This window comes from Stegostoma tigrinum, chromosome 20 (genome assembly GCF_030684315.1).
Source record: "Stegostoma tigrinum isolate sSteTig4 chromosome 20, sSteTig4.hap1, whole genome shotgun sequence".
NCBI lineage: Eukaryota > Metazoa > Chordata > Chondrichthyes > Orectolobiformes > Stegostomatidae > Stegostoma > Stegostoma tigrinum.
In genome coordinates, this window is record NC_081373.1 from 48,054,641 (window position 1) to 48,077,642 (window position 23,002).

Consider the following 23,002-nt stretch of genomic DNA (forward strand, 5'->3'; position numbering starts at 1 on the left):
TCATCAATGTAACGGAGGAAGAGGGTTTAGGGACAGGGTAGCTTTGGAGGAGGGATTGTTCCATGTAGGCTACAAAGAGGCAGGCATAGCTTGGGCCCATGTGGGTACCCATGGCCACCCCCTTTATAGGATATGGGAGGAATTGAAAGAGAATTTGTTGAACGTGAGGATGAGTTCAGCTAAGCAAAAGAGAGTGTCAGTGGAGGGGGACTGGTTGGGCCTGTGGGACAGGAAGAAGCAGAGGGCCTTTAGGCCATCTACATGGGGAATGCAGGTGTATAGGGTCTGGACGTCCATAGTAAAGATGAAGTGTTGGGGACCAGGGATTTGGAAGTTTTTGAGCAGGTGGATGGTGTGGGTGGTGTCACAGATGTAAATGTGGAGTTCCTGGACAAAGGGGGAGAAAATGGAGTGGAGATAGGTGGTAATAAGTTCAGTAGGGCAGGAGCAGGCCAGGACAATGGGTTGACCAGGGAGGTCAGGTTTGTGGATTTTGGGAAGGAGATGGAAGCAGGTGGTGTGGGGTTGGGGAACGATGGGGTTGGAGGCTGTGGGTGGGAGGTCACTTTGGAGGGTTCGGAAAAACTAAGTAAAATATCTACTCAGGAAAAGTTGGAAAATTAAATTCACAGTCCAGAGGAATATTTAACCAACCCCATACATAGCTCACACAATCCCACGTATGGCTTGATTCCAACAACCCTGGCTCTGACACTCCTGCCCCAGGGGAGGTCACTTTACTGGAATCTCCCTGGGAGGGTTCACGCTGTCATCCTGACTCATAACCCGAACACCCACTATATCAAAACTGACGCCTATTCCCACAGTCACCAATGGACTCCACCCTCACCAAGGCCCCCGCCCGACCTGATTTAACCACAGACCCCTTCTTCCCTGCTGCACCCGACCAACTTCTGAAATGCTGCCCCGCTGCCAACACTCCAGCCACCAGCATGAGACCCAACCATTCCTGCTTCCACCATTGGATCCAGCCCAACTTCTTCCAACCGTACTGGAACTCTAAAAACTGCATCACTTACCCAATCCTCTTTGTTTCATAGAATCCCTGCAGTGTGGAAGCAGACCATTCGGCCCATCAAATCCACACTGACCCTTCAAAGACCGTCCCACCCAGACCCACCCCTACCCTTATCCTTGCAATTCTCACCCAAGCCACACTGGGCAACGTAGCATGGCCAATCCACCTAACCTGCACATCTTTGGACTTTGGGACGAAACTGGAGCACCCACAGGAAACTTACACAGACACCAGGAGAATGTGCAAACTCCAGACAGACAGTCTCCCAAGGCTGGAATCAAACCTGGGACGCTGTTGCCATCTTGCACCCTACTGAGCTGGTACCCTCCCGCTCCACAGCTGGTACACTACATCCACCCCAGCTGGCTCACTATCTAGATGGTATCCTCACTGATATGGCACCCTTTCCATCTGATACCCTACCCTCCCAGCCTAACATGGTTACCGTTCCTACTATTTAATGTTAATGCCTTAACATCACACCAACAGCCTCTACTTACCCTGTCAAAGTGGCTGTTAAGACCTTGGAAGTTTATAATCGGGTAGCTGACAGTTGTAGAAAGGTTTGGGAGAAAATAGTGGTTTGCTTTCCTCTGGCAGTTCGGTGCCACAAAAAATCACATTTTCACATTTCTAACGAAACTCTGAATGGAATTACTTCTCCAAGCTCCTTTCCTCCATTAAAAAAAAGTGGCAATCTGTGTGAGATTGCCACTCACTGGAAAATTCAGCCAATATCTGACGGCTGCCATATCGATACTTGTGAGACCTTGCTTTGCTCAAATTGTAGTAATGGCTATTGTTGAAAAAATTATGGCTGTGATGCACTTGGGGGTATTGTGGCTTAGAAAAGCTTCTGTATAAATGCTAATCTCTCCTACTTTCAAATAGGTAAAAAAAGAAATTGCAATGATATCAGAATGAAATTCTGAATTGTTTTTGAATAGTACTATGGTTTTCTTCATGTTCACCTTGGGGCTTGGTTTAACAGCTCATCTCAAAGACGGCCACATTTGAACACACTTGTACAGTGCACCTTATTCTCTGCATTCTACCCAAATCTCTGCCTAGATGATGAGCTTAAGTCTGAGAAGTGGAAGTTTCATCAAAAAAACCTCTGATTCAAAAGCAAGAGTGCAACCAAGTGATCCAAAGCTGAAAGCCTTAATAAAACTGTGAACAAATATCATCTCTATAAATTTGGGTTACAACACAAGTCTTCCGAGAAAGCAAGATTGGGCATATTTCACATATAAACACACAGTGACATTTGCACTGGCATTTATTATACACAAAGACATCAATACATTGCTAAAGATCAGGCACAGACTTGGATTATCCGCAGATTATGCCTCAGATCAAATGTGGATTGATTATCCTACGGGCAATGATGAGAGAATACAAATAAAGCCTCCCTGCACAAGAATACAGCTGATAGCAAATACCAAAGCCGTGGTGGATTAGTTGCAGACACTTCACTCGATGACTTGCAAACACGGATGCAACCCATACAAATGCAATGCTAATGCGGAAATGCACGCATCAATAAACCACTAAGAGATACTAGCACAGATCTCATATCTGCTGCAAAACATGAAGAAAGTAATGAAGAAAGATGGCTGGTGTCCATTGTCACATGGAGTTTCATTGTGAACTACCCCACAGATGCAAGGATAAATATTTTGATCTGTGATTTGCCAGTTAATAACACTGTAATCCCTGTTGTGTCTCTGTCACGTGAATTAAAAGTTCAGTTGTTCCAAACTAAAGGGTTGAGATCTTCTAAATCTTATATTCATATAGTGCTTCGAACACAGTGAACACACAGGGGAGCAATCAAGAAGAAACATCGGTTGTGAGCTATAAAATCCAGATATTAGGACAGGTGAGCAAGCGTTTGATCAGAGTTAGATCCTTAAAGGAGAATTAGGGAGATGTAGATGTTTAGAGAGAAAATTTCAAAAATTAAAGGCCATTATAGCAGAAATCATCACTATGAATGGCGGGGTAAAGGAAGCAGGGGATGGAAGAGATCCCTGACTTGCAGTTAGGCAGAGTTCTCAGAAGATTGTAGGTCTGAAGGATGTGACAGAAAAACACAATGGTCAGGCTGTGGAGTGATTAAAACACTGAGATAATGGTTGGATTTTCACCCAATAGCCAAGGACCTGATGCCTAGACAATTTCCAGATCGCCACCATGCATCTTGTCAGCATCAGTGACATGGAGTGAATTTGAAGTGCGAGTAGCCTATTGTTACCCACCACTGCCAGGGGGCATGAAAAATGGACTTTTCAAAATCAGATGGTAGCTATGACTGGATGTGGAGTTGCCTTAAGGAACTGAGCAGGAGGACCAACCACCTCTTGCACCAAATAAGTTCTCAAAAGCTCACTCACCAATACATAAGCTACTGTGGTCAAACACTGGTAACTTTGTGGCACTGCATAAACATCTCAGTTTGACTTTATTTCTTTGCAAAATTTTAAATCAGTGGCCACACAAAATAACCATCCATTACTACTCTTCCAACAGCTATTCAATGAAATGTCCCTGTCCATTCTCCTTACTGTCTTTAACATGGAAATTCTGATTCAGTTCTCCTGAGCTCATGAGCAAGCTCATTGCTGAATTTAGATGCGGATTAATTGGAAGTGTGTAGCTGGATGACTTGCTTCTTTCTGAAAACTGTAGAGCATCATGCAGGCAGCAGACACTGATATACCATCTAGGAACACTACTTCTAAAACTCACATACACTCAAACTGATTCACACTTGCGATTATAATTCCTGAGCTTGAAATTTAAAGTTGAGGTGTTGATGAACTGGCTGATCTAATTATGTTTCTGGTCATTGATGACACTGAGGAAGCTGCTGCAGGGAGATTTGACGCTAATAATGACATTGACTGTTAGGGATGTTTGGCATCTTTCTGTTGGATTTGGTCATTATCAGGCACTTGAGCAGTGAATATAATACCTGACACTTATCAGCCTAAACCTAAATGTTTTCCAGATTTTGATGCATGTAGAGCAGACTGTAGCATTATTTAACAGACTGAGAATGGTGCTGAATATTGTCGAATTACAGCAAATATCTTCACATCTGATATTTTGATGGGATAAGGTTATTGATGAAGCAGCTGAGGTTGGTTGGGTCTGGGACATTACCCTGAGGAACTCCTGCAGAGATATCCTTGGCTAAGATGATGGCACTTCATATCACAAACAGCTTTATCTGCGCTTAGCAAGGCACCGGTCAGTGGAGAGATATATTCCAAATCCTCCCTTGACTTCAATATTGCTAGAGTTATGGGATGCCACACATGGCTAAGTGGTGCTGAAAGTCAACAGACATTCTCAATTCAACTTTTGGAATTAAACTCTAAGATTTATATTTGTGACAACTTTTTCATGGTGCCTAGAACAAAGTGATCCTGTTGAAAGCCAAACTGAGCAAATGATGCGCAGGTCATTACTCAGTATACACCAGGTGATACTGTCATTGATGACACCTTTCATCACTCTATCAATGAATGAGAGTAGACTCAGATGATGGTAATTGGCCAATTTGGATTGTCCTTGCTCATGGTATATCTAGGCAATTTTCCATTTTGTTGGTTAGATATCATTGTTATAGCTGCAATTGGACAGCTTGGCTGGGGCACAGCTAGTCCTGGAACACAAACTTCAATAACATATTCAGTATGTTGTCTTCACATCCATTTCTTGTCAGAAAAAAAGAAGCAAATTAGTTGAAGTCTGGTATGAGTTCATAGACACCTTAGGAGAAGGTTAGAGTGTAATTATCTACTCAGCACTTTTGGTTCAAACCATATATTTTTGTACTCACATGTTGGGCCCTATCTTTGTTGGAGATGGAGATGCTAATTTAGCCTGCACTGTCTATTAGTTGTTTAAACATTCATCATCATTCATGATTAAATATGGCAGAGCAGTAGAATTTGAATCAGATTTGTTGTTTGTAGGCTTGATCTCAGCCTTGCCAGCACATAATTTCAGGATCCATAAAATGCTCTTCTATGGTCCTAAATTAATCAGGACTGCTCACATGGCTGAGTAGAATTCCAAGCTTTCCAGGAGCATTTCAAAGGGCAATTAAGAGATAATCTGGAATCACACTTAGACAAGGTAACAAATGCAGACTGCTTACTTTAAGGGCATTAATGAACCAGCTGGATTTTTATACCAATTGACAATGTTTTTCTGGCAGCTCTTACAGAAACTAGCTTTCAATTTCAGCTGCTAGTGAGATTTGAACTCAAGACACCAAAGCCGAACCGCTAGGTTATGAGACCTTTACTAGTTGCAATTAGGCCTATACCACCACTTTCCTCCTGTGGGAACTGGGTATGAGATAGAATATCAGGGAGAAAGCGGGAAATACTGGAATCAATATTGGAACTTTTGAGATTTTTTTCTCGATCGATTTCTCAGATGTATTTTTAGGAGATCTGGGAACAGATTGTTTTGATTAAACCCTTCTGTTTATTTTGGGTTATGCTAAACATAAGAAGACCAGGAGAAAAGGAAAGGGGGTAAAAGCTTAAAATGAAGGAGTATGACCCTCAAAGTTTCTGGCACCAAGATAAATCTGTTTAAAATGCTTGATCTGAAGACGATAACTTTTAATAATGCATGACTCCCTCATTATTGCATTGGAAAATCAGTACCTATTATAAACACAGGGTTTAGAATGCTACATGATCTTAATTCCTTCCGAAAGGCATCTTTTTCGGGAGGCTTCCTTTTAAAATAAGCATTGAATTATATAGAATTGAACATATATTTTTAAAATTAAAAGGTATGTCCTAGGCTGAAGCGTATATATTTGAAACTTGGCCTTTTAAGATTTTAACGCTAATTGAACCCACTATTATCTTTCATTTATAGGTCATTGTTAATGACATTATCATAGATTCGGCTTTCATAGAAATAGGATTTATGAGGTTTCCTGAACTACTGAGAAAGTCTACATTTTAATTAGCCTAATTTGTTCATGTAAATTAGTTCTAATTAGTACAAATAATAAGATATCCCTTTTAGATAATTACACACACATTGTTGTAATTATTAATGAAAATGTAATATTTCTCCCGATGCAATGCCACATATATTCTCCTCCCTTTATCAAATGTTCAAGGAGGATGAAAAGTACACTGCATATTTATAAATGATTCAGAAATCAGGCATGGCTACACTAAATTATATATTACAGAATCCCAGGGATGTATGAAAGTACATCAAGGTGGCATTCTTGATAGGTGGTTGTAGGTTAATCAATCATTGTCACAGACGAGCCATTTATGCGTACTTCAGCACAAGCTATGAATAACAAACCAGAATAGGAATTCTGGCTGAGTTTAAGTGGAATCCTAGAGACAACAAGGTGTAGAGCTGATGAACACAGCAGGACAAGCAATGGGGGAGGGGAAGGGGGTTCTGAAATAAATAGGGAGAAACGGGGAGTCAGACAGAAGATGGATAAAGGAGAAGATAAATGGGGAGGAGACAGACAGGTCAAGAAGGCAGGGTTGGAGCCAGTACAGGTGAATGTAAGTGGGAAGTTACGGAAGGGATAGGTCAGTCCAGGGAGGACGGGCAGGTGAAGGAGGTGGGATAAGGCTAGTAGGTAGGAGGTGGGGGTGGGGCTTGAGGTGGGAGAAGTGGATAGGTGGGAGGACAGGTTAGGGAGGCAAGTATGAGCTGGCCTGGTTTTGGGATACGGTCGGGGGAGGGGAGATTTTGAAGCTTGTGAAGCCCACATTGATACCATTGGGCTGCAGGGTTCCCAAGTGAAATATGAGATGCTGTTCCTGCAACCTTGAGGTGGCGTCATTGTGGCACTACATGATGCCCAGGATGGACATGTCGTCCAATGAGTGGGAGAGGGAGTTGAAATGGTTCGCGACTGGGAGATGCAGTCGTTTGTCATGAACCGAGTGTAGGTGTTTTGCAAAGCGGTCCCCAAGCATCCACTTGGTCTCCGTGATGTAGAGAAGGCCACAATGGATAGAATAGACCACATTAGCAGATGTGCAGGTGAACATCAGCTTGATGTGGAAGGTCTTCTTAGGGCCTGGGATGGGGGTGAGGGGCGAGGTATAGGGGCAGGTGCAGCACTTCCTGTGGTTGCAGGAGGAAGTGCCAGGGTAGTGGGGCTGGAGAGGAGTGTGGAGTCAAGGGAGTCACGGAGACAGCGGTCCCTCTGGAAAGCAGATAAGGGTGGGGAGGGAAAAATGCCTTTGATGGTGGGGTCGGATTGTAGATGGCAGACGTGTCGGAGGATGATGTGTTGGATTTGGAGGTTGTTGGTGTGGTATGTGAGGACGACGGGGATTCTGTTTTGGTTATTATTGTGGGGAAGGGAGTGTGAGGGATGTGTTGCGGGAAATGCAGGAGACATGATCGAGAGCGTTTTCGACCACTGTGGAGGGAAGTTGCGGTCCTTGAAAAATGAAGACATCTGGGATGTCCGTGAATGGAACACCTCCTCTTGGGAGCAGATGTGGCAGAGGAGAAGGAATTGGAAATAGGGGATAGCCTTTTTGAAAGACGGTGGGTGAGAGGAAGTGTATTCTCGGTAGCTGTGGGAGTCAGTGGGCTTGAAACGGATATCGGATTTCAGGTGGTTGCCAGAGATGGGAATAGAGAAGTCCAGGAAGGGCAGAGAGGTATCAGAGATGGTTCAGGTGAACTTAAGGTTGGGGTGGAAGGTGTTAGTGACGTGGATGAACTGTTCAAGCTCCTCGTGGGAGCACGAGGCGGCGCCTATACAGTCATTAATGTAACCAAGGAAGAGGTGGGTTATAGGGCCAGTGTAGGAAGAGGGATTGTTCCACGTATCCTACAAAGAGGCAGGCATAGCTTGGACCCTTGCGGGTACCCAAGGCCACCCCCTTTGTCTGTAGGAAGTGGGAGGAATTGAAAGTGAAGTTGTTAAGGGTGAGAACGAGTTCGGCCAGGCGGATGAGGTTGGTCAGGCCTGTGGGATAGGAAGAAGCGGAGGGCCTTTTGGCCATCTGCATGGGGAATGCACGTATATAGGGACTGGATGTCCATGGTGAAAATGAGGTGTTGGGGATCAGGGAATCAGAAGTTTTGGAGGAGGTGGAGGGCGTGGGTTGTGTCATGGGCGTAGGTGGGGAGTTCTTGGACCAAGGGGGAGAAAATGGAGTCGGGATAAGTGGAGTTCAGTGGGGCAGGAACAAGTGGAGACAATGGGTCGACCAGGGCAGTCAGGTTAGTAGATTTTGGGAAGGAAATAGAAACGGGCAGCGTGGGGTGGGGGAACGAAGAGGTTGGAGGCTGTGGGTGGGAGGTCACCTGAGATGACGAGGTTGTGGATGGTTTGGTGGTCGGGTGTGGGGTTATGATCAAGGGGCAGTAGGAGGAGGTGCCAGAGAGTTGGCAACTGGCCTCGACGATGTAGAGGTCAGTGCACCATACTACAACTGCCCCTCCCTTGTCCGCAGATTTTATGGTGAGGTTGGGATTGGAGTGGAGGGAGCGGAGGGCTGCATGTTCTGCGGGGGAGAGGTTGGAGTGGTTGAGAGGGGTGGAGAGGTTGATGCAATCTATGTCACAACGGCAGTTGGAGATGAAGTGGTTGAGGGAGGGTAGGAAGCCTTGGGGCGGTGTCCAAAAGGAGGGAGTACATTGGAGGTGGGAGAAGGGTCAGTAGAGGGAGGGTTAGGCTCACAATGAAAGAAGAAAGCGCGGAGGTGGAGGCAGTGGAAAACTGTTTAACATCCAAGTGTGAGCGGTATTTGTTGATGTGGGGATGGAGGGGGATCAAAGGTGAGCCCTTTACTGAGACCATTTGACCTCAGTAAGGGGGAGATTTAGGTTGGATGGTGAAGAACTGGCAGGGCTGGGTGCTACTGTCTCCTCTGTAGCCTGCTGCCTCACCTAATGTCAAACCACTGTTGATGAATCCTCAAATGTCAGTGAAATCTGGACCTTCCTTCATTTACATATTTCAGCATTAAGTGGATTTGTGGATTATTAGGGTGGATCCACTATGGACCTTCCAGTATATTCAAAACAAGGAACAGTTTAGTGCTTGAGAAGAAGTGAGTGGATGAAAGAACATATCACATAAGGAATACAGAGACTTTATTCTGAGTGAGTCTGAAGATTAACAATGATGACACAAGGTAAAGAAGCATTGTCAAAAGGTATAAGAATGGGGTTTTTTTAATCCACTTGTCCACTTCAGTAATTCCTAGAAAGATCAGAGAAAAGCTAAAGAAAGAAATATCTTAAAATGAAGGAATATAACCTTCAACAAGTACCTAACATCTCTACTGCACAAACTCACTCATAAATAACTAATGACTGTTTTTATAATTAAAATTTTCATTTTTTATAACAGTACTAATTGCAAAGACTATCATCCACAGAGATGGCAGAGTGTGATATGATAATCCTTATAAATGTGAAAAACAAATCCACAGTTTAACAGGGAATGTCCACATTTCATATTCAATACATAGATGCAAACATCCTTTTCTCAAATGATCAGCTGTCTCCCAAACTCCTCTTCAAGCTACAAGGTTGGATGAGTAATGTAAATTTATCAACAAACCTTTCTAACACTTTTCTATGAGTAGCTGACAGAGAATATTTTTGAAAACTGATAATACAATTCTTCAATGATCACATCTAACAGCCATGAGGAACTTTGGTAAGTGAATCAAGTTCAAAGTTAGAACATTTAACATGAAATCAAATAATGATGTGTATGTATAGAACTTGATCATGATAATTGTTGTAAATGGAATGTAATTTGTTTAAACATGAGTAAGTTAAGGTATTAATGTCAAAAATTGGGCCAAAAAATTAAACTAGAGAATCAGTGGTTAGCACTGCTACCTTACAGGGCCAGAGACATTGGTTCAATTCCACCCTCGGGCGACTGTGTGGAGTTTGCGCATTCTCCCTGCGTTTGCATGTGTTTTCTCCAGGTGCTCTGTTTTCCTCCCACAGCCCAAAGATGGGCAAGTTAGGTGGATTGCCCATGCTAAATTACCCCATAGTGTCCAGGAATGTGTATGCTAGGTGTCAACCATGGGAATTGCAGGGTTATAATATAGGGGGACTGGCTGAGCCGAATGGCCTGTTTCCACATAGTAGCGATTCTATAAACATGTATGATACTGCTTCAACATCAGTTGGAATTCTGGGACAGCACAGTGGCTCAGTGGTTAGCATTGCTGCCTCACAGCACCAGGGACCCGGATTCGATTCTCACCCCCAGGCAACTGTCTGCGTGCGCATTCTCCCCGTGTCTGCATGGGTTTCTGCTGGTGCTCCAATTTCCTCCTACAGTCCAAAGATGTGCAGGTAGGTGGGTTGGCCATGCTAAATTTCCCATTGTTTTCAGGGATGTGGTGATTAGGGGGGGTTACAGGGGAATGGGCCTGTGTTGGATGCCCTTTGAAGGGTCGGTGTGGACTTGTTGGGCTGGAGGGCCTGTTTCCACACTGCAGTGATTGTATGAAGAAAATGTTGTTGGTAGGAATTAAGCCTCACTAGAAAGGGCAAGTTTTGTTGCTGTTCCTAATTGCCATTGAGAAGGTGCTGATGCAAGGCTACCTTCTTGAACTGTTGCAGTCCATGTGGAACTGGTGCATGTGCTTTGCTTTCGGAAAGGGATTTCCAAGGTTTTGACCCAGTGACAGTGAAGGAATAGCAACGTAGTTCCAGGTTACCATATTATCTGATCTGGAGATAACTTGCAGTTGGTGTTGCTGTCATGTGTTTGCTGCCTTTGCTCTTCTAGGTGGCAAAGGCAGTGGGTTTTGAAGGTGCTGTCAAAGGAATCATGGTGATTTACTACTGTACACATTGCAAATGGTATGCACTGCAGTCATTGTGCACGGCTGATTGAGGGAATGAATGTTCAAGACAGGAGATAGGTTGCTCATCAAGCAGGATGCTTTGTGATAGGTAGTGTCAACTCTTTTTTTTGTGCTGTCAGATCCTCACTTATCCAGGCAGTTATTCTATGAAGTTTCACATTGTGCCTTGTAGGTGTTGGGAAGTCAGATCGCAAATGTCTCAATGCAGGAGTTTCAACTTCTGACTAGCATTATAGAAATGACTGGTCCAGTCAAATTTATGATGAGGGCAATCCCAAGGGATTCAGCCTCAAGCGGAAGTGGTTAGATTCTCTCTTGTTGAAAGAAATTATTGTGCAGTACAAACATTACTTGCCTTTTATCATCCCTGGCCTGAATGTTGTACAGGTCCTGCTGCAAGTTAGGGCATAGACGACTTCTTCATGTTGCAAATGGCACTGAGCATTATCCATTCATCAATATATCATTTCCACCTCTGACTGAACAACAGACTGCAGGTCTTAATTAAATAGCTGACCTCAGATGCTTCTGGAACACTACCCCGGGGAAGACTTGCAGTGATGTCCTGGGCCTGAGGTGATTAGGTTCCAAAAACTGTAACTCTTTTTACCTTGTGTATGCATGACCAGTGGAGAGTTTTATTCCTGATTCTCATTGCCAAGACTCCTTGATGTCAAAGTCATATGCTATCTTGATGTCAATTTTGACGTCTTTCATTTCACATCCTCAACTCAACTATTTTTGTCCGTGTTTGGACATCTCTAGGGACACTTGACTGCAAGTACACTTGCTGCAGATAAATACATCAAGTTATGAATAGCAAAATAAATGTTACCCCGTCACCATTTCCAAAATGTTTACATTTTCTTAAGATATTCTAGAGGACTTTATCGTTAAAACTGGAAATCTCTACAGCTCAGCCAATTATTTAACACATGATAGGTTGGTATAAAACAATTTCAAAAGTCCCATACAATTTGTTACAGCATATTGGCTTTGTGCATGGTCCTATTAGTTAAGCACAATTAGCCACTTAAAGCTAAGTGGTTGTGTGTCAGATTGAAAATACATCGTAAGAATTCAAACTTGCTAGATCCACTAACTACAAAGATGGCTCTTTTCTGAATGCTTTGGATGAAGAATTGTATATTTCTTATAATAAAATCAATAAAGCTTGTTATAAGACTCCCTGGATTGTAGTATTTGGCTAGAATGACATTTGAAACATCTGGCTAATGTATCAAACACCATAGGTAATAATAGTTAGTTGATGCAGTACTGAGCTTTCTAGACATTATTATTGCTTATATGATCCATTTCACCATCAGCATTGACCTTCAACTCAGACAGAAGAAATGGTACCAATTGCAAATTGGCACTCCTATTTATACCCATATGTAATGGGACACCATACAATAGACAGACTGGAGAATAAAACCCAAAAGAACAGATTTTCTTTCCACTTCTTACTCTTGTCTCATTCAATCTCATGCTTAGATGATCTAACATCGTAATGTAAAACAAAGGCAATTATGAGGGAATGAGACAACACAGTGTGGAGCTGGAGGAACACAGCAGGTCAGGCAGCGACAGAGGAGCAGGAAGATTGACACTATGGTCAGGACCCTGCTCCTCTGAGGCTGCCTGGCCTGCTGTATTCCTCCTGCTCCACACTGTGTTGTCCCTGACTCCAGCATCGGCAGTTCTTGCTATCTCTGAGCCAATTATGGTGGGGGTGGGGGGGGAATACATTTTCTGCTTTCCATTTAATGGTGAAATTATTAATTTATCAAGCGATCAGATTTATCATAGAGAACAAAGCTTTCTTTTGTGACCACTGCAATGATAAAAACTAAACAAGTAAAGTTACAACTTATCCCTTTATTGTTGTCAAATTGTGACATGAATTCAAGACAACTCCTGGGCATCGGAGGTTCAATGTTTTAGTTTGTAACTGACATATATTTGTGCAAATTGAATTAATGGTTATATAGATATAAATTTATTGACAATACTTTCATTGTACAAACATGTGAAGTCAAACAGGCTGAGCTGAAATAATGCAAGGTATTGTTTACCACATTAAAATACTAAACAGTATATGAATTCAGGCATGCAGCATATGAGAATTAGATAATGCATGACAAATTAAACATCGATCTATTGATAAATCCAAAAGTAACCTCAGACTGGGATGTTAGGAATCTTCCAAAACCAAAGCGAATTGTCATTTCTAAATAAATGAATGCATATGGCAGCAAAACTACAAAGCCATCAGTGAGCATCATATCATTAGTGTTCTGCTTAAGAATGGCACCTGGGAGATTTTCTTATTAGCTCACATTACTGGTATTCTTATTCAGAGTTAAAATATTTGAATTTGACACCACTGAAACTAAAATCTTCCAAAACAATAATACAGTAAATCCTCAGGATCCACGAGTTCAGGGGTCACAAATTAACATCTCCATGCCAAATCGTAAACAGCAACAAAATTCAACATCTGTAGCAAAATTTAGGTATCTACAATGTTTAACCTGTATTTTCAATGGGTTCCATACTCATAAATTTCATCATTCACAGAGGTTCTCAGAAATAGAACCATCACAGAAGCAAAGGAATGACTGTACCTTCAACCACTATATTTGTTAAAAGATTTAATAAGAAATGTGTATGTACACTTGGATCATTATTATAACCAAGGGATTAAAATGCCAGATATAACTTGTTATTAAATTCCATCTATTCTCAAGTTAAACATTACTATTTCTCATGTTTTAATACTTTCTGACACTGCATGTAAACGATCTCACTGCAATTTGTGTTAAATTTGCTATTATCAAGTTCTGGGCAGTGTGAGGGAGTTGAAATCTAATGTGCAGCAAAGCTAGGAAATGTAATTTAGAATTAAGACAAAACAAATCTGAACCAAGACCCTTCTGAAGAACCGAAACATCAACTTTCCTGCTCCTCTGATGCTGCTTGGCCTGCTGTGTTCATCCAGCTCTACACATTGTTATCTCAGATTCTCCAGCATTAGCAAGTCCTACTATCTTTGAACCAAGAGTGCTTTTGATAATGTAATGCACACAGAATCTGATAACATTATTTCCTTTTAAGTTTTGCGGTGTACAAGTTTATAGGTGCATCCAGCATGAGGTATTGAGAACATATTCGTACAAAAGTTGGAAATGTAGTTAGGATGGAAAGGTGTACTCGACACTCTCATGAATAAATGCCAACAGGCTTTATTAATGTAAATCTTAACAAAGCAGTGAGAGGGCACACTACTGCTGCCTTCCAAACTCAGCCTTCATTTCCTGATGTCACTATGACATAACCAGTCTTGCAAATGCTGTCCTCAGAGTAAAGGCATGATTAAGTTTTCATTCTACAAATTGATTGATTGAACCATTGGAACATTACTGAATGGAAAAAAAAAGTCAGGTATATAGAATATATGGTGGAAAGAACAAAAGGATCTGGGGTACAGGCAGCCAGCCAATTACAGGTCTAGTGAAGAAATCTAACTGAGTAAGCAGAAATTCATCCACCCCAAGTTCACAGCTTGTCACAACAAAGTTCGACAAGCCTATTAATCACATGATGTATTTCATTTGTTATTCTTGGTTGTAACGATAGATTAGTAGTTAACTAAAGATTTGGCTTAATTTCATCTATTATTTTGTACATAATACCCATGCCTTAGTTGGTAGCACTTTGTCCTGATGTCAGAAGTTTTCAATTCAAGTTCTATTTAAAAGACTTGAAGACAAAAAAACCTTGATTACAATTCAGAACAGTACTGATGGTGTACTACATTGCCAGAGGTGTTGCTTTGTTCTTTTACAGAATCCCTACAGTGAAGAATCAAGCCATTTGGCCCACTGAGTCCACAACGACCCTCTGAAGAGCATCTCATCTAGACTCACACACACCTCACGCCAACCTACCCTATTCTTATGGCCCTGTAAGTCCAATGCCTACTCCACCCAGCCTGCACATCCCTGAACACTATGGGCAATTTAGCAAGGCCAATACATCTAACCTGCACGTCAACGGATGATGGAAGGAAATCGGAGCACACAGAGGCAACCCACACAGACACAGGGAGATTGTGCAAATTCCACACAGTCACCTGATGGTGGAGTCAAACCAAGGTCCCTGGTGCCGTGACGTAGCAGTGTTAACCACTGAGCCTCTGTACCACTGATGAGATACCCAACTGAGGCCTCAACAGCACTCTAAATAAATGTTTAAGAAAATGGTGTATCAAAGAAGAGCAGGGGAATTATAACCAATACTTATTCTTGATCAATATCACAAAAACATATTATTTGGTCATTATTACATTGCTGTTCATGGAAGCTCAATTTATGCAAATTTGTTGCTATGTAGGCTACAAATGTAACAATAGCTATATTTCAGAATTACTTCATTGACCATAAAGTGCATTGGGACATCCTGTAAATGTGAAAGGCACTATGAAAATACAAGTCTTTTATTTGTTTTATGTTCATTCACCATTTGAATGCAAGAATAATGTAACCAAACATTAAAAATACAAATTCAATAGCTACAGTTTGTAAATGTACTTAGTACCTGTAATCTTCCTGTGTAAAACGTGGAATTACTGATGGCTGAAGTACAGTAATCTCCACTATTGTAGTATTAGACTTTATTGGTTCTCCATCATCATATGCAATTATTGCCAGCTGAATGAAACAATAGAGAAAAAGAAAGTCAGAAACACATTACAATTTTTTTTGAGCTTCCTAAACAAAGTAACAGTGATACTGAAAAATAAACAAAGTTTGTGTAATGCATTAGAGGTTTCTTGGTTTCATTACCTTGAAAATTGTACTCGGTTCCTCATTGAGATTCACTCGAGTAAGCACCCGTCCTGTCTCTTCTTCCACTTCAAATATGCTTGCACTGTATGGAAATTCTGTCATATTCACTTTATATCTGACTCTGCTTGCTGGACTCCCCTGTGTTCAAATTAATGTAGAAAAAAGTACAGAGTAAAATAATTAATCCAAAATTCAACTTAAAGTCATTTCTTGATTAGTTCAACAAATTAAAGCTAACTAAGACAAATAAATTCCTCATGTCAATGGCAAACATCTTCATGAACTGACCCTCATATGCTATTTTTATGACCCTGCAGTGTTGAGACTGATTGCTATGTTTGCCTATGTAGCAGTGTCTATCTGGCAGAAATAAGTGATTGGTGATGTGCTTTGGGGATCCCCTAAGGATATATTAAGAAACTGTACAAATCTAGGTTCCTCCTCTCTACATGCTTTATAGCAATGTACATTCCAATCAGGAATTTATCAAACCAGCACCAATGCATTTCATTAGGTTATGCTGTCAGATCATCTGAAGTGACGTCATTTTTTTGTCAGTTAAGAATAAATGCAAATTTAAAAAATGGAAATAATAAGGAAGAGATCTTCTTCAGAGATCAGGCTGGCAAAATACTCAGGGAGAATTTCAAGCAAATTTCACCTTGATCCAGGTCAGTTAACAGAATAGAAAAACCTAATAGCTACATTTTTTACCTCATCTACATAACTATACCCAACCCTAATATGGAACAATATTATTTAAAACCTTATTGTCCAGCACCTGTTTTGAATACGAATTGGCTAAAATTATCACTGACACCATAATGTAATCCCAGTATTGTGTAATGCCTGTTCCACTTTAATTATTTGATTCTACAACTTCTAACAAACAGTCTTTTCTATTCCACAGACAACATGGGGCTAGTTTGAATCGTTAGAGTCGGTGGGAATTGGTCAGTTAGGAAGTTGAAAAAAAATTAAAGAAATTAAAACCCAATACATCTCAAATCCACCTTCTACCAGTCTTAACAGAGGAGAAATGAGGAGGCAAGCAACCAATCCACTTTGAGAGGAGGCAGGGACTTTATTAGGTGTTTTATCGATGCTGCATGCCTAAGATTTTTAATCTCTTGCAGCTTTGGCTCTGGCCAGCTGAGCTCACCATCTCTGTAGAAAGCCAGCAGCTCAAGCAAGGTGAGGAGGACTGTATGCTACAGATAAATGACTCTACAGCAGTGGGATAGGAGGAGGAGAGCCTGACTCTGATCCTCCAAATTGCCTTATTAAGCATCCACGGATTTGGGCCCCATCTCCCGCCGTAGCCCACTTGAAGATTTTCAGTCCTGAGGTTCCATTTGAATCCTCTCCACCTTTGTCTTCCTTGGCTTCTCTGTGAGCCTATCAATTGGAACCCCATGACCTAATCACTTTCCATTCAACTCTTTTGATACCCAAGTAGCTACCTAACAATCTCCTCCTTCAGACTGTCTAGCCTGCTGCCTGAAGAGCACATGAAGGCACCTATGGTGTGTAGAGGACTGGAGCAGGAGAACTGGTGGATATCCAATCTCTAACTGTTGCTATGGTGCGTGTGCGCTCGTGGTGGATTAGTGAAAAGCAGAATCAGCAGGAGGCGATTTGAACTTAACCAAAGCTACTCTGGTTAAAAAAAATGTATCCGTGAGGAAAATGTAGAAAATAGCAAGAGTGCAATGGGACTAACATGGGAAGATGGCATTTGGAGAGACAGCATGAGAGGCCGAGATGAGACGATACAATCAATTAAGTGTCAAAACAAGGCAGCAACCTATTATTTGTTGCAACATTTTATTTTAAAGCAATTGTGCCAAAAAAATGAAGAAGTCAAATGATAAGATTTTAGAAATGCTGTCAGATGAATTATAAGATTACATCAGCCTTGATCCATTGAACATGATGATAATTCATAAGTACCTACTCAGTTTAATACTAACGGGCTGCAACCATACACATCTGCACTTAAGGAAGGATCAAATGAATTGGCCAATACTCACTTAACCATGCCATGCCATGATGATGTGGAAGCTCAGATGGATTGGTGGGACGATCTATGCTGGATATAAGATGTTGAGAATACTGTCTCAAATTAAGTTAGGGGTGGGAAGGGCCTAATGCAGGAATCCCACTCTCAATTAGGTAAATATCAATAATGTTCATTAACAATCCACAGGACTCCAATGATTCTTGAGTCCACCAAAACTCAATTGTGGCCAAGGAACAAAATGAGGATGGTGGGGGCCCTCTTGTGGAACAGAGATGTTGTCCTACAGGTGCCCCTGAGGTGTCTAATAATGTCTCTGATCAGGCTGATTAGAAAAACAGATTAATGAAAAAAATTAAGAATGGCTGGGCCCTCATTCAAAGATTGACGAGCAAACCTCATCAGGTTCGCCTGTGGTCTCACCGGGGGAGGGACTGGTCCTTGTTAATAACACTCAGTGCGCGATTGAGGGAGGCTGGCACGGAGAAGACCTGGGGCCCATTGAAAGCCATTCCCCTACCTTTATGTCCAATCCTGCTTGCTCCCCTCTCTAATGACCTCCCTTCCTGTGGCCATTATCCCGCAGCACTTACTCATGTCCAGGAATTCAGCAGAGATCCTTGGGCTAAATGTTGGAACACTACTAGCAGCAACTACTGTTCCTGACCTCTGATTGGACTGCAGTAACCAGGGGAGGTAGGAATTCATCCCTCAGCGTCTGTAAGCCAGGGGGTACTGTGACGCTGGACAGATAATTGCAGGGGACTTGCCTATTGTGGAGGCTGCCTCAATGAAATCAATGTCGCAATCCCAATCAGCCCTCCAGTCAGTCAATTCCTGTCAGCATTCCTATAACACATGAATTCTAAAAGTGTATTTGGTTGCTGAACAGTTTTGAACTTCAGAAAGTGTTTCTTTCAATGATTAGGTGCTGAATTATAATAGGTAGATATCTAGATATGTTTTGAACAACGTTCAGCTCATCAAATATAAACTTGTCTTTTACAACTGAAGAGAAAATAGTTTCCAGTTAGACTCTCAGTATTCCAAGACAATAAATAAAGCAAGGCTAAACACTTGACAGATTTATATTCCTAGGCATTTTCTACATTCGCACAGCTTTACATACCTTTTTACAGAATTCATTCTTTGATGAACGGATAACTAGAATTTCAGGTTTTGAGGAAGCAATAAAAATGTTAAATTGACTGCAAAAGTTTTCTGAGTCACTGTTTGCTGTAATAATTGTAGGGCATGCCTTGGGAGCAATCGGAAAAATACAGAAAGGGGCTGTCACCTCTGGACAGGAAGGCAGACAAGGGGAATCTGTAAAGACGATTCTTTGCCCTCCAAATGCTCACTACTGCAATTTTATGTTCGTGGAACTAACAGTCCAACTGAGGGCAAATTGAGGCATTTGTGAATGCAATTAGTCCCCATTTAAAGGGCTTACGCTGTCACCATGCTGACTTAATATGCAATGTGAGAAGCTTCTGCGCAAAGTGAAGGTTTGACCTCACAGACTGCAAGCAAAAGTGACAGTAGGTAGGGAGTTTTAACCTCTCCAGACCTTTAAATTTAAGCCTCCACCTGGCTCAGGAGCTTCTCTCCTAAATCATACCCACCCTCTCCTCAACCTTGCCCTGTCAATATGACCCCAGAATCCCCTCGCTGGTGTTAAAATGATGAGCCCATTGAGATTCTGGTCTCTTTGGTCAGTCCAGGTCGATTGTAGAATGCCTGCTCAATGTCATTTGCTCAGTACTAGCAGTTATCACCAATCCCAGTCACACTAAAGCTGCCGACATCGGATTGATGGAGAGCATGATGAGCTGAGACCAGCTCCACATGAGGGGTAGAAGGACACGTCTGAGCAATGAGAGGTCCATCGGACCTGAACTAGCACTAGAACATCACAACTCACCCACATCATTTACTTTAGGGTTCTAAACCACCATTCAAGCGACACTCTACTGAAACAAGATGGTACTGTTCATCAACTCAATTTTATCTGTTGTAAGAATAATAGGGTTGTAATAGTAGGGGATTTTAACTTTCCAAACATAGACAGGGATAGTGTTAAGGGCTTGGATGGGGAGAACTTTGTTAAGAGTATTCAGGAAAACTTTTTCAATAAATTTGTGGGATGGTCCTACTAGAAAAGGGGCAAGACTTGAACATTGGATTACTAGAGATATTGCGGCGCTGGTCAAGAAAAAGGAGGCATATGTCAGATATATACGGCTGGGATCAAGTGAACTCCTTGAGGAGTAAAAGGGAGTGAAGGAGTAAACTTAAGAGGGAAATCAGGAGGGCAATAAATGGGACATGAGATAGCTTTGACGAACAGGGTTAAGGAGAATCCAAAAAGAGATTCGACAAGCATATTAAGGGCAAATGAGTAACTCAGGAGAGAATATGGCTCCTTAAATATCAACAAGGTTGTCTATGCGTGGAAACACGGGAGATGGGTGAGATACTAAACGAATATATTGTGTCAGTATTCACCCTGGCAAAAGATACAGAAGCTGGGGAACTCGTGGAAATAAATGGTGATGTCTTCAAAAAAAGTCCACATCACAGAAGAGGAAGTGCTGGAGGTCTTAAAATGCATCAAAGTCGGTTGTGATCAGAGACCTGATCAAGTGTGTTCTGGACATTGTGAGAAGTTGTGGAAGAATTGTGGTGCCCTAGCAGAGGCATTTGTATCATCAACAGCCATGGATAAGATGTCAGAACACTGGAGGTTGGCTAATGTTGTGGTCTTATTTACGAAAAGCTACAAGCAAAAGGGAACTACTGAGGGTGGTGTAGAATAAGCTGTCAGAGGAAGCGCAAGAGGCTAGTACAATTACAACAGTTAAAAGAATGTGGACAGGTCCATTGATAGGAAAGGTTTGAAGGGATATGGGTCAAGTATAGGAAAATGGGACTAGTTGAGATTAGGGAACTTGATTGGCATGGACAAGTTGGGCTGAGGGGCCTGTTTCCATGCTGTATGACTGTGACAATTAATTCCACAACCTAAGTTTATAAGCAGTTTGTTTCCTGTTCAATGTGCAAAGGATATGAAGGGAAAGCAGGGAAGTTGAGTTGAGGAGTAGAACACTTATGAGGGAATAGAGAGAGAATGATAGAGTAGACCCAATGGGTTGAATACCCTTATCTTGTCCCCCATATTCCTATGATGTCTATATAGTAGAGGGAACATGGTATGCGTGCAGGTTTAGCAAGCTATTAGGAAGGCATGTGGTAAGTTGTCCTTCATTGCAAAAGTATTGAAGTATAAGAACAACATGTCTTATTCTATTTGTGCACAGCTTTATTAAGACCTCACTTGAGATGTTGTGTGCAGTTAATCTCCACATTTAAGCAAGGTTATATTTACCTTTTAGATAATGCAGTGAAAGTTCATTAGAGTGATTCTCTGGATGAAGGGTGATAAGAGGAATGCCAAATCAAATCAACAAAAGTGTCTAAATACAAGTCCAGCAAAACACTTGTCATATTACCAACATTTCATCATAAGGAGGAATGTAGGTTATCTCTGTGTAAAATTGTCAAGAAAAGCCCTAAATCCATGCGTAATGCAGCTTTTAATTATCCTGTTTTCTTGCTGAGTTATTCAGTCATGCCTGTCACTAGATATAATAACAAACAAACACTCACTTCAAAAAAAAATTGTCATTCCATTTCTGGTCAAGTGGAGGAGAAATGGATCCCCAAGTCATCTAATAAAAACCATTTTAATGTTATACTAATGATAAATACCTCAGAAATCAATGAACCTCAATTGATATCATATTATTATTGAAGAACAACTTTATGGTTTCTCATGTGATAGGAAATGAACAATCACGTATGGAAATCACACCGAGAGCAAGTTGGGTTGAAAGATTCCCTCATTATTTCATAGAGAGCTGCTCTCAATAGTCTAATAGTAGGCAAATGCCTGTTTAGAATTGAGTATGTATTTTGTTCCAACTAATGTAGTGTGAAATGAGCCTGAGATCACAGCGGGCACAGGAAATCTGAAGGCTGAGAGAAAGGGACAATGAATGGTGGACCATAATGCTTGCAATATATTGCTTCAGAAATCATAGATTTCCAATGGTTACTCTTGATTACTGACAGTGAAGAAAGTGCTGACAATTTCAGCAAAAATGCATCAACTGGCACATTAAGCCACTTATGCAGTCTTCTGGTAATTATGCCTATCCTCCGAAGATACATCAGTAGATCAGAAAAAATTGCACAGAAATTCCAGAGGTATTTCTGGCTCTTCATGGATTAAAATACTAATATAACAGTTCTTTTTTAAATTAACTAACTTGCTGTCCCGAAGAAGTGCGTTATTTCACCACCTTTTGCTGAAAAGGGTAATTTGAAGTGCACACAATGACGTAAACTAACTTGCAATGCTTTGTAGCGGTGGAATCACAAAGGGATAATCAAGACACTCCTGGAATTTGGATGTGTAAATAGACGTTGAACAGGGAACTCAGTGGTGTGTTGAACTGGCAAACAACTGGAAGCTGTTCTATTAAGGGGAGAACAAAAATCTATTTGATTCTCCCAGTTTCACTGTCTCCATTGCGTCTATTCTGATTATGCACCTTTCACCTCAGAAATGTCCAATTTTTTCCTCAACTGAGGAATCCCTCTCTCCCCTCACCATGGCTGGTAGGGCTTTTAGCCATGACCCTTCTTTCACACTTCTGCCCAACACTCCTCTTCTTCCCTTCCACAACAGCAATAGAATGCCTCTGGTCATCACTCACCACCCCGTCAGCCTGCACACCCAAAGGATCATAAGGCACAGTTTCTGGCACTTCCAGTGCGATGCCATCACCATGCATACATTCTGCTCCCCTCCCTGGTCAGCCTTCCACAGGGACCATTCCCTCCAGGACACATTGGTCCCCGCCTCCTCGCACTGTCACAGCACCTTCCCATGCAATTTCAGAAGGTGTTACAACTGCCCATTTACTCCTCACTATCCAAAGCCCCAGGCAATCTTTGCAGGTGAAGCAGTGATTTGCTCAATCTAGCCTACTGCATTCACTGCTCACAATGTGGTCTCTCCTAAATGAAGAAGATAAAACGCAGACTGGGCGACCTACAATCTTTGCACAAAAATGGCACTTAGCTTCCAGTTGCCTGCCACTTCCAAACACCTCTGTGCTCCCTGTCCAACATCTGT

At 41.8% G+C, this 23,002-nt stretch overlaps 1 protein-coding gene and 1 long non-coding RNA gene across 2 annotated transcripts in view; one reads left to right on the forward strand and one right to left on the reverse strand.

Annotated features, from left to right (window-relative positions):
* LOC132210787 (uncharacterized) overlaps window positions 1-15,401 on the forward strand; it is an 84,669-nt gene extending 69,268 nt beyond the window's left edge. Inside the window, exon 4 of the long non-coding RNA XR_009446984.1 lies at window positions 14,779-15,401. This is a non-coding gene — a long non-coding RNA (uncharacterized LOC132210787). The remainder of the gene's footprint in view (window positions 1-14,778) is intronic.
* The window catches only part of pcdh15b (protocadherin-related 15b), a 799,002-nt gene that overhangs the window by 158,694 nt on the left and 617,306 nt on the right, over window positions 1-23,002 (reverse strand). Inside the window, exons 25-26 of the mRNA XM_059653150.1 lie at window positions 15,777-15,917; window positions 15,529-15,641 (exon numbers count right to left, since the gene is read on the reverse strand). Coding sequence (XP_059509133.1) covers window positions 15,529-15,641; window positions 15,777-15,917 — 254 coding nt within the window. The remainder of the gene's footprint in view (window positions 1-15,528; window positions 15,642-15,776; window positions 15,918-23,002) is intronic.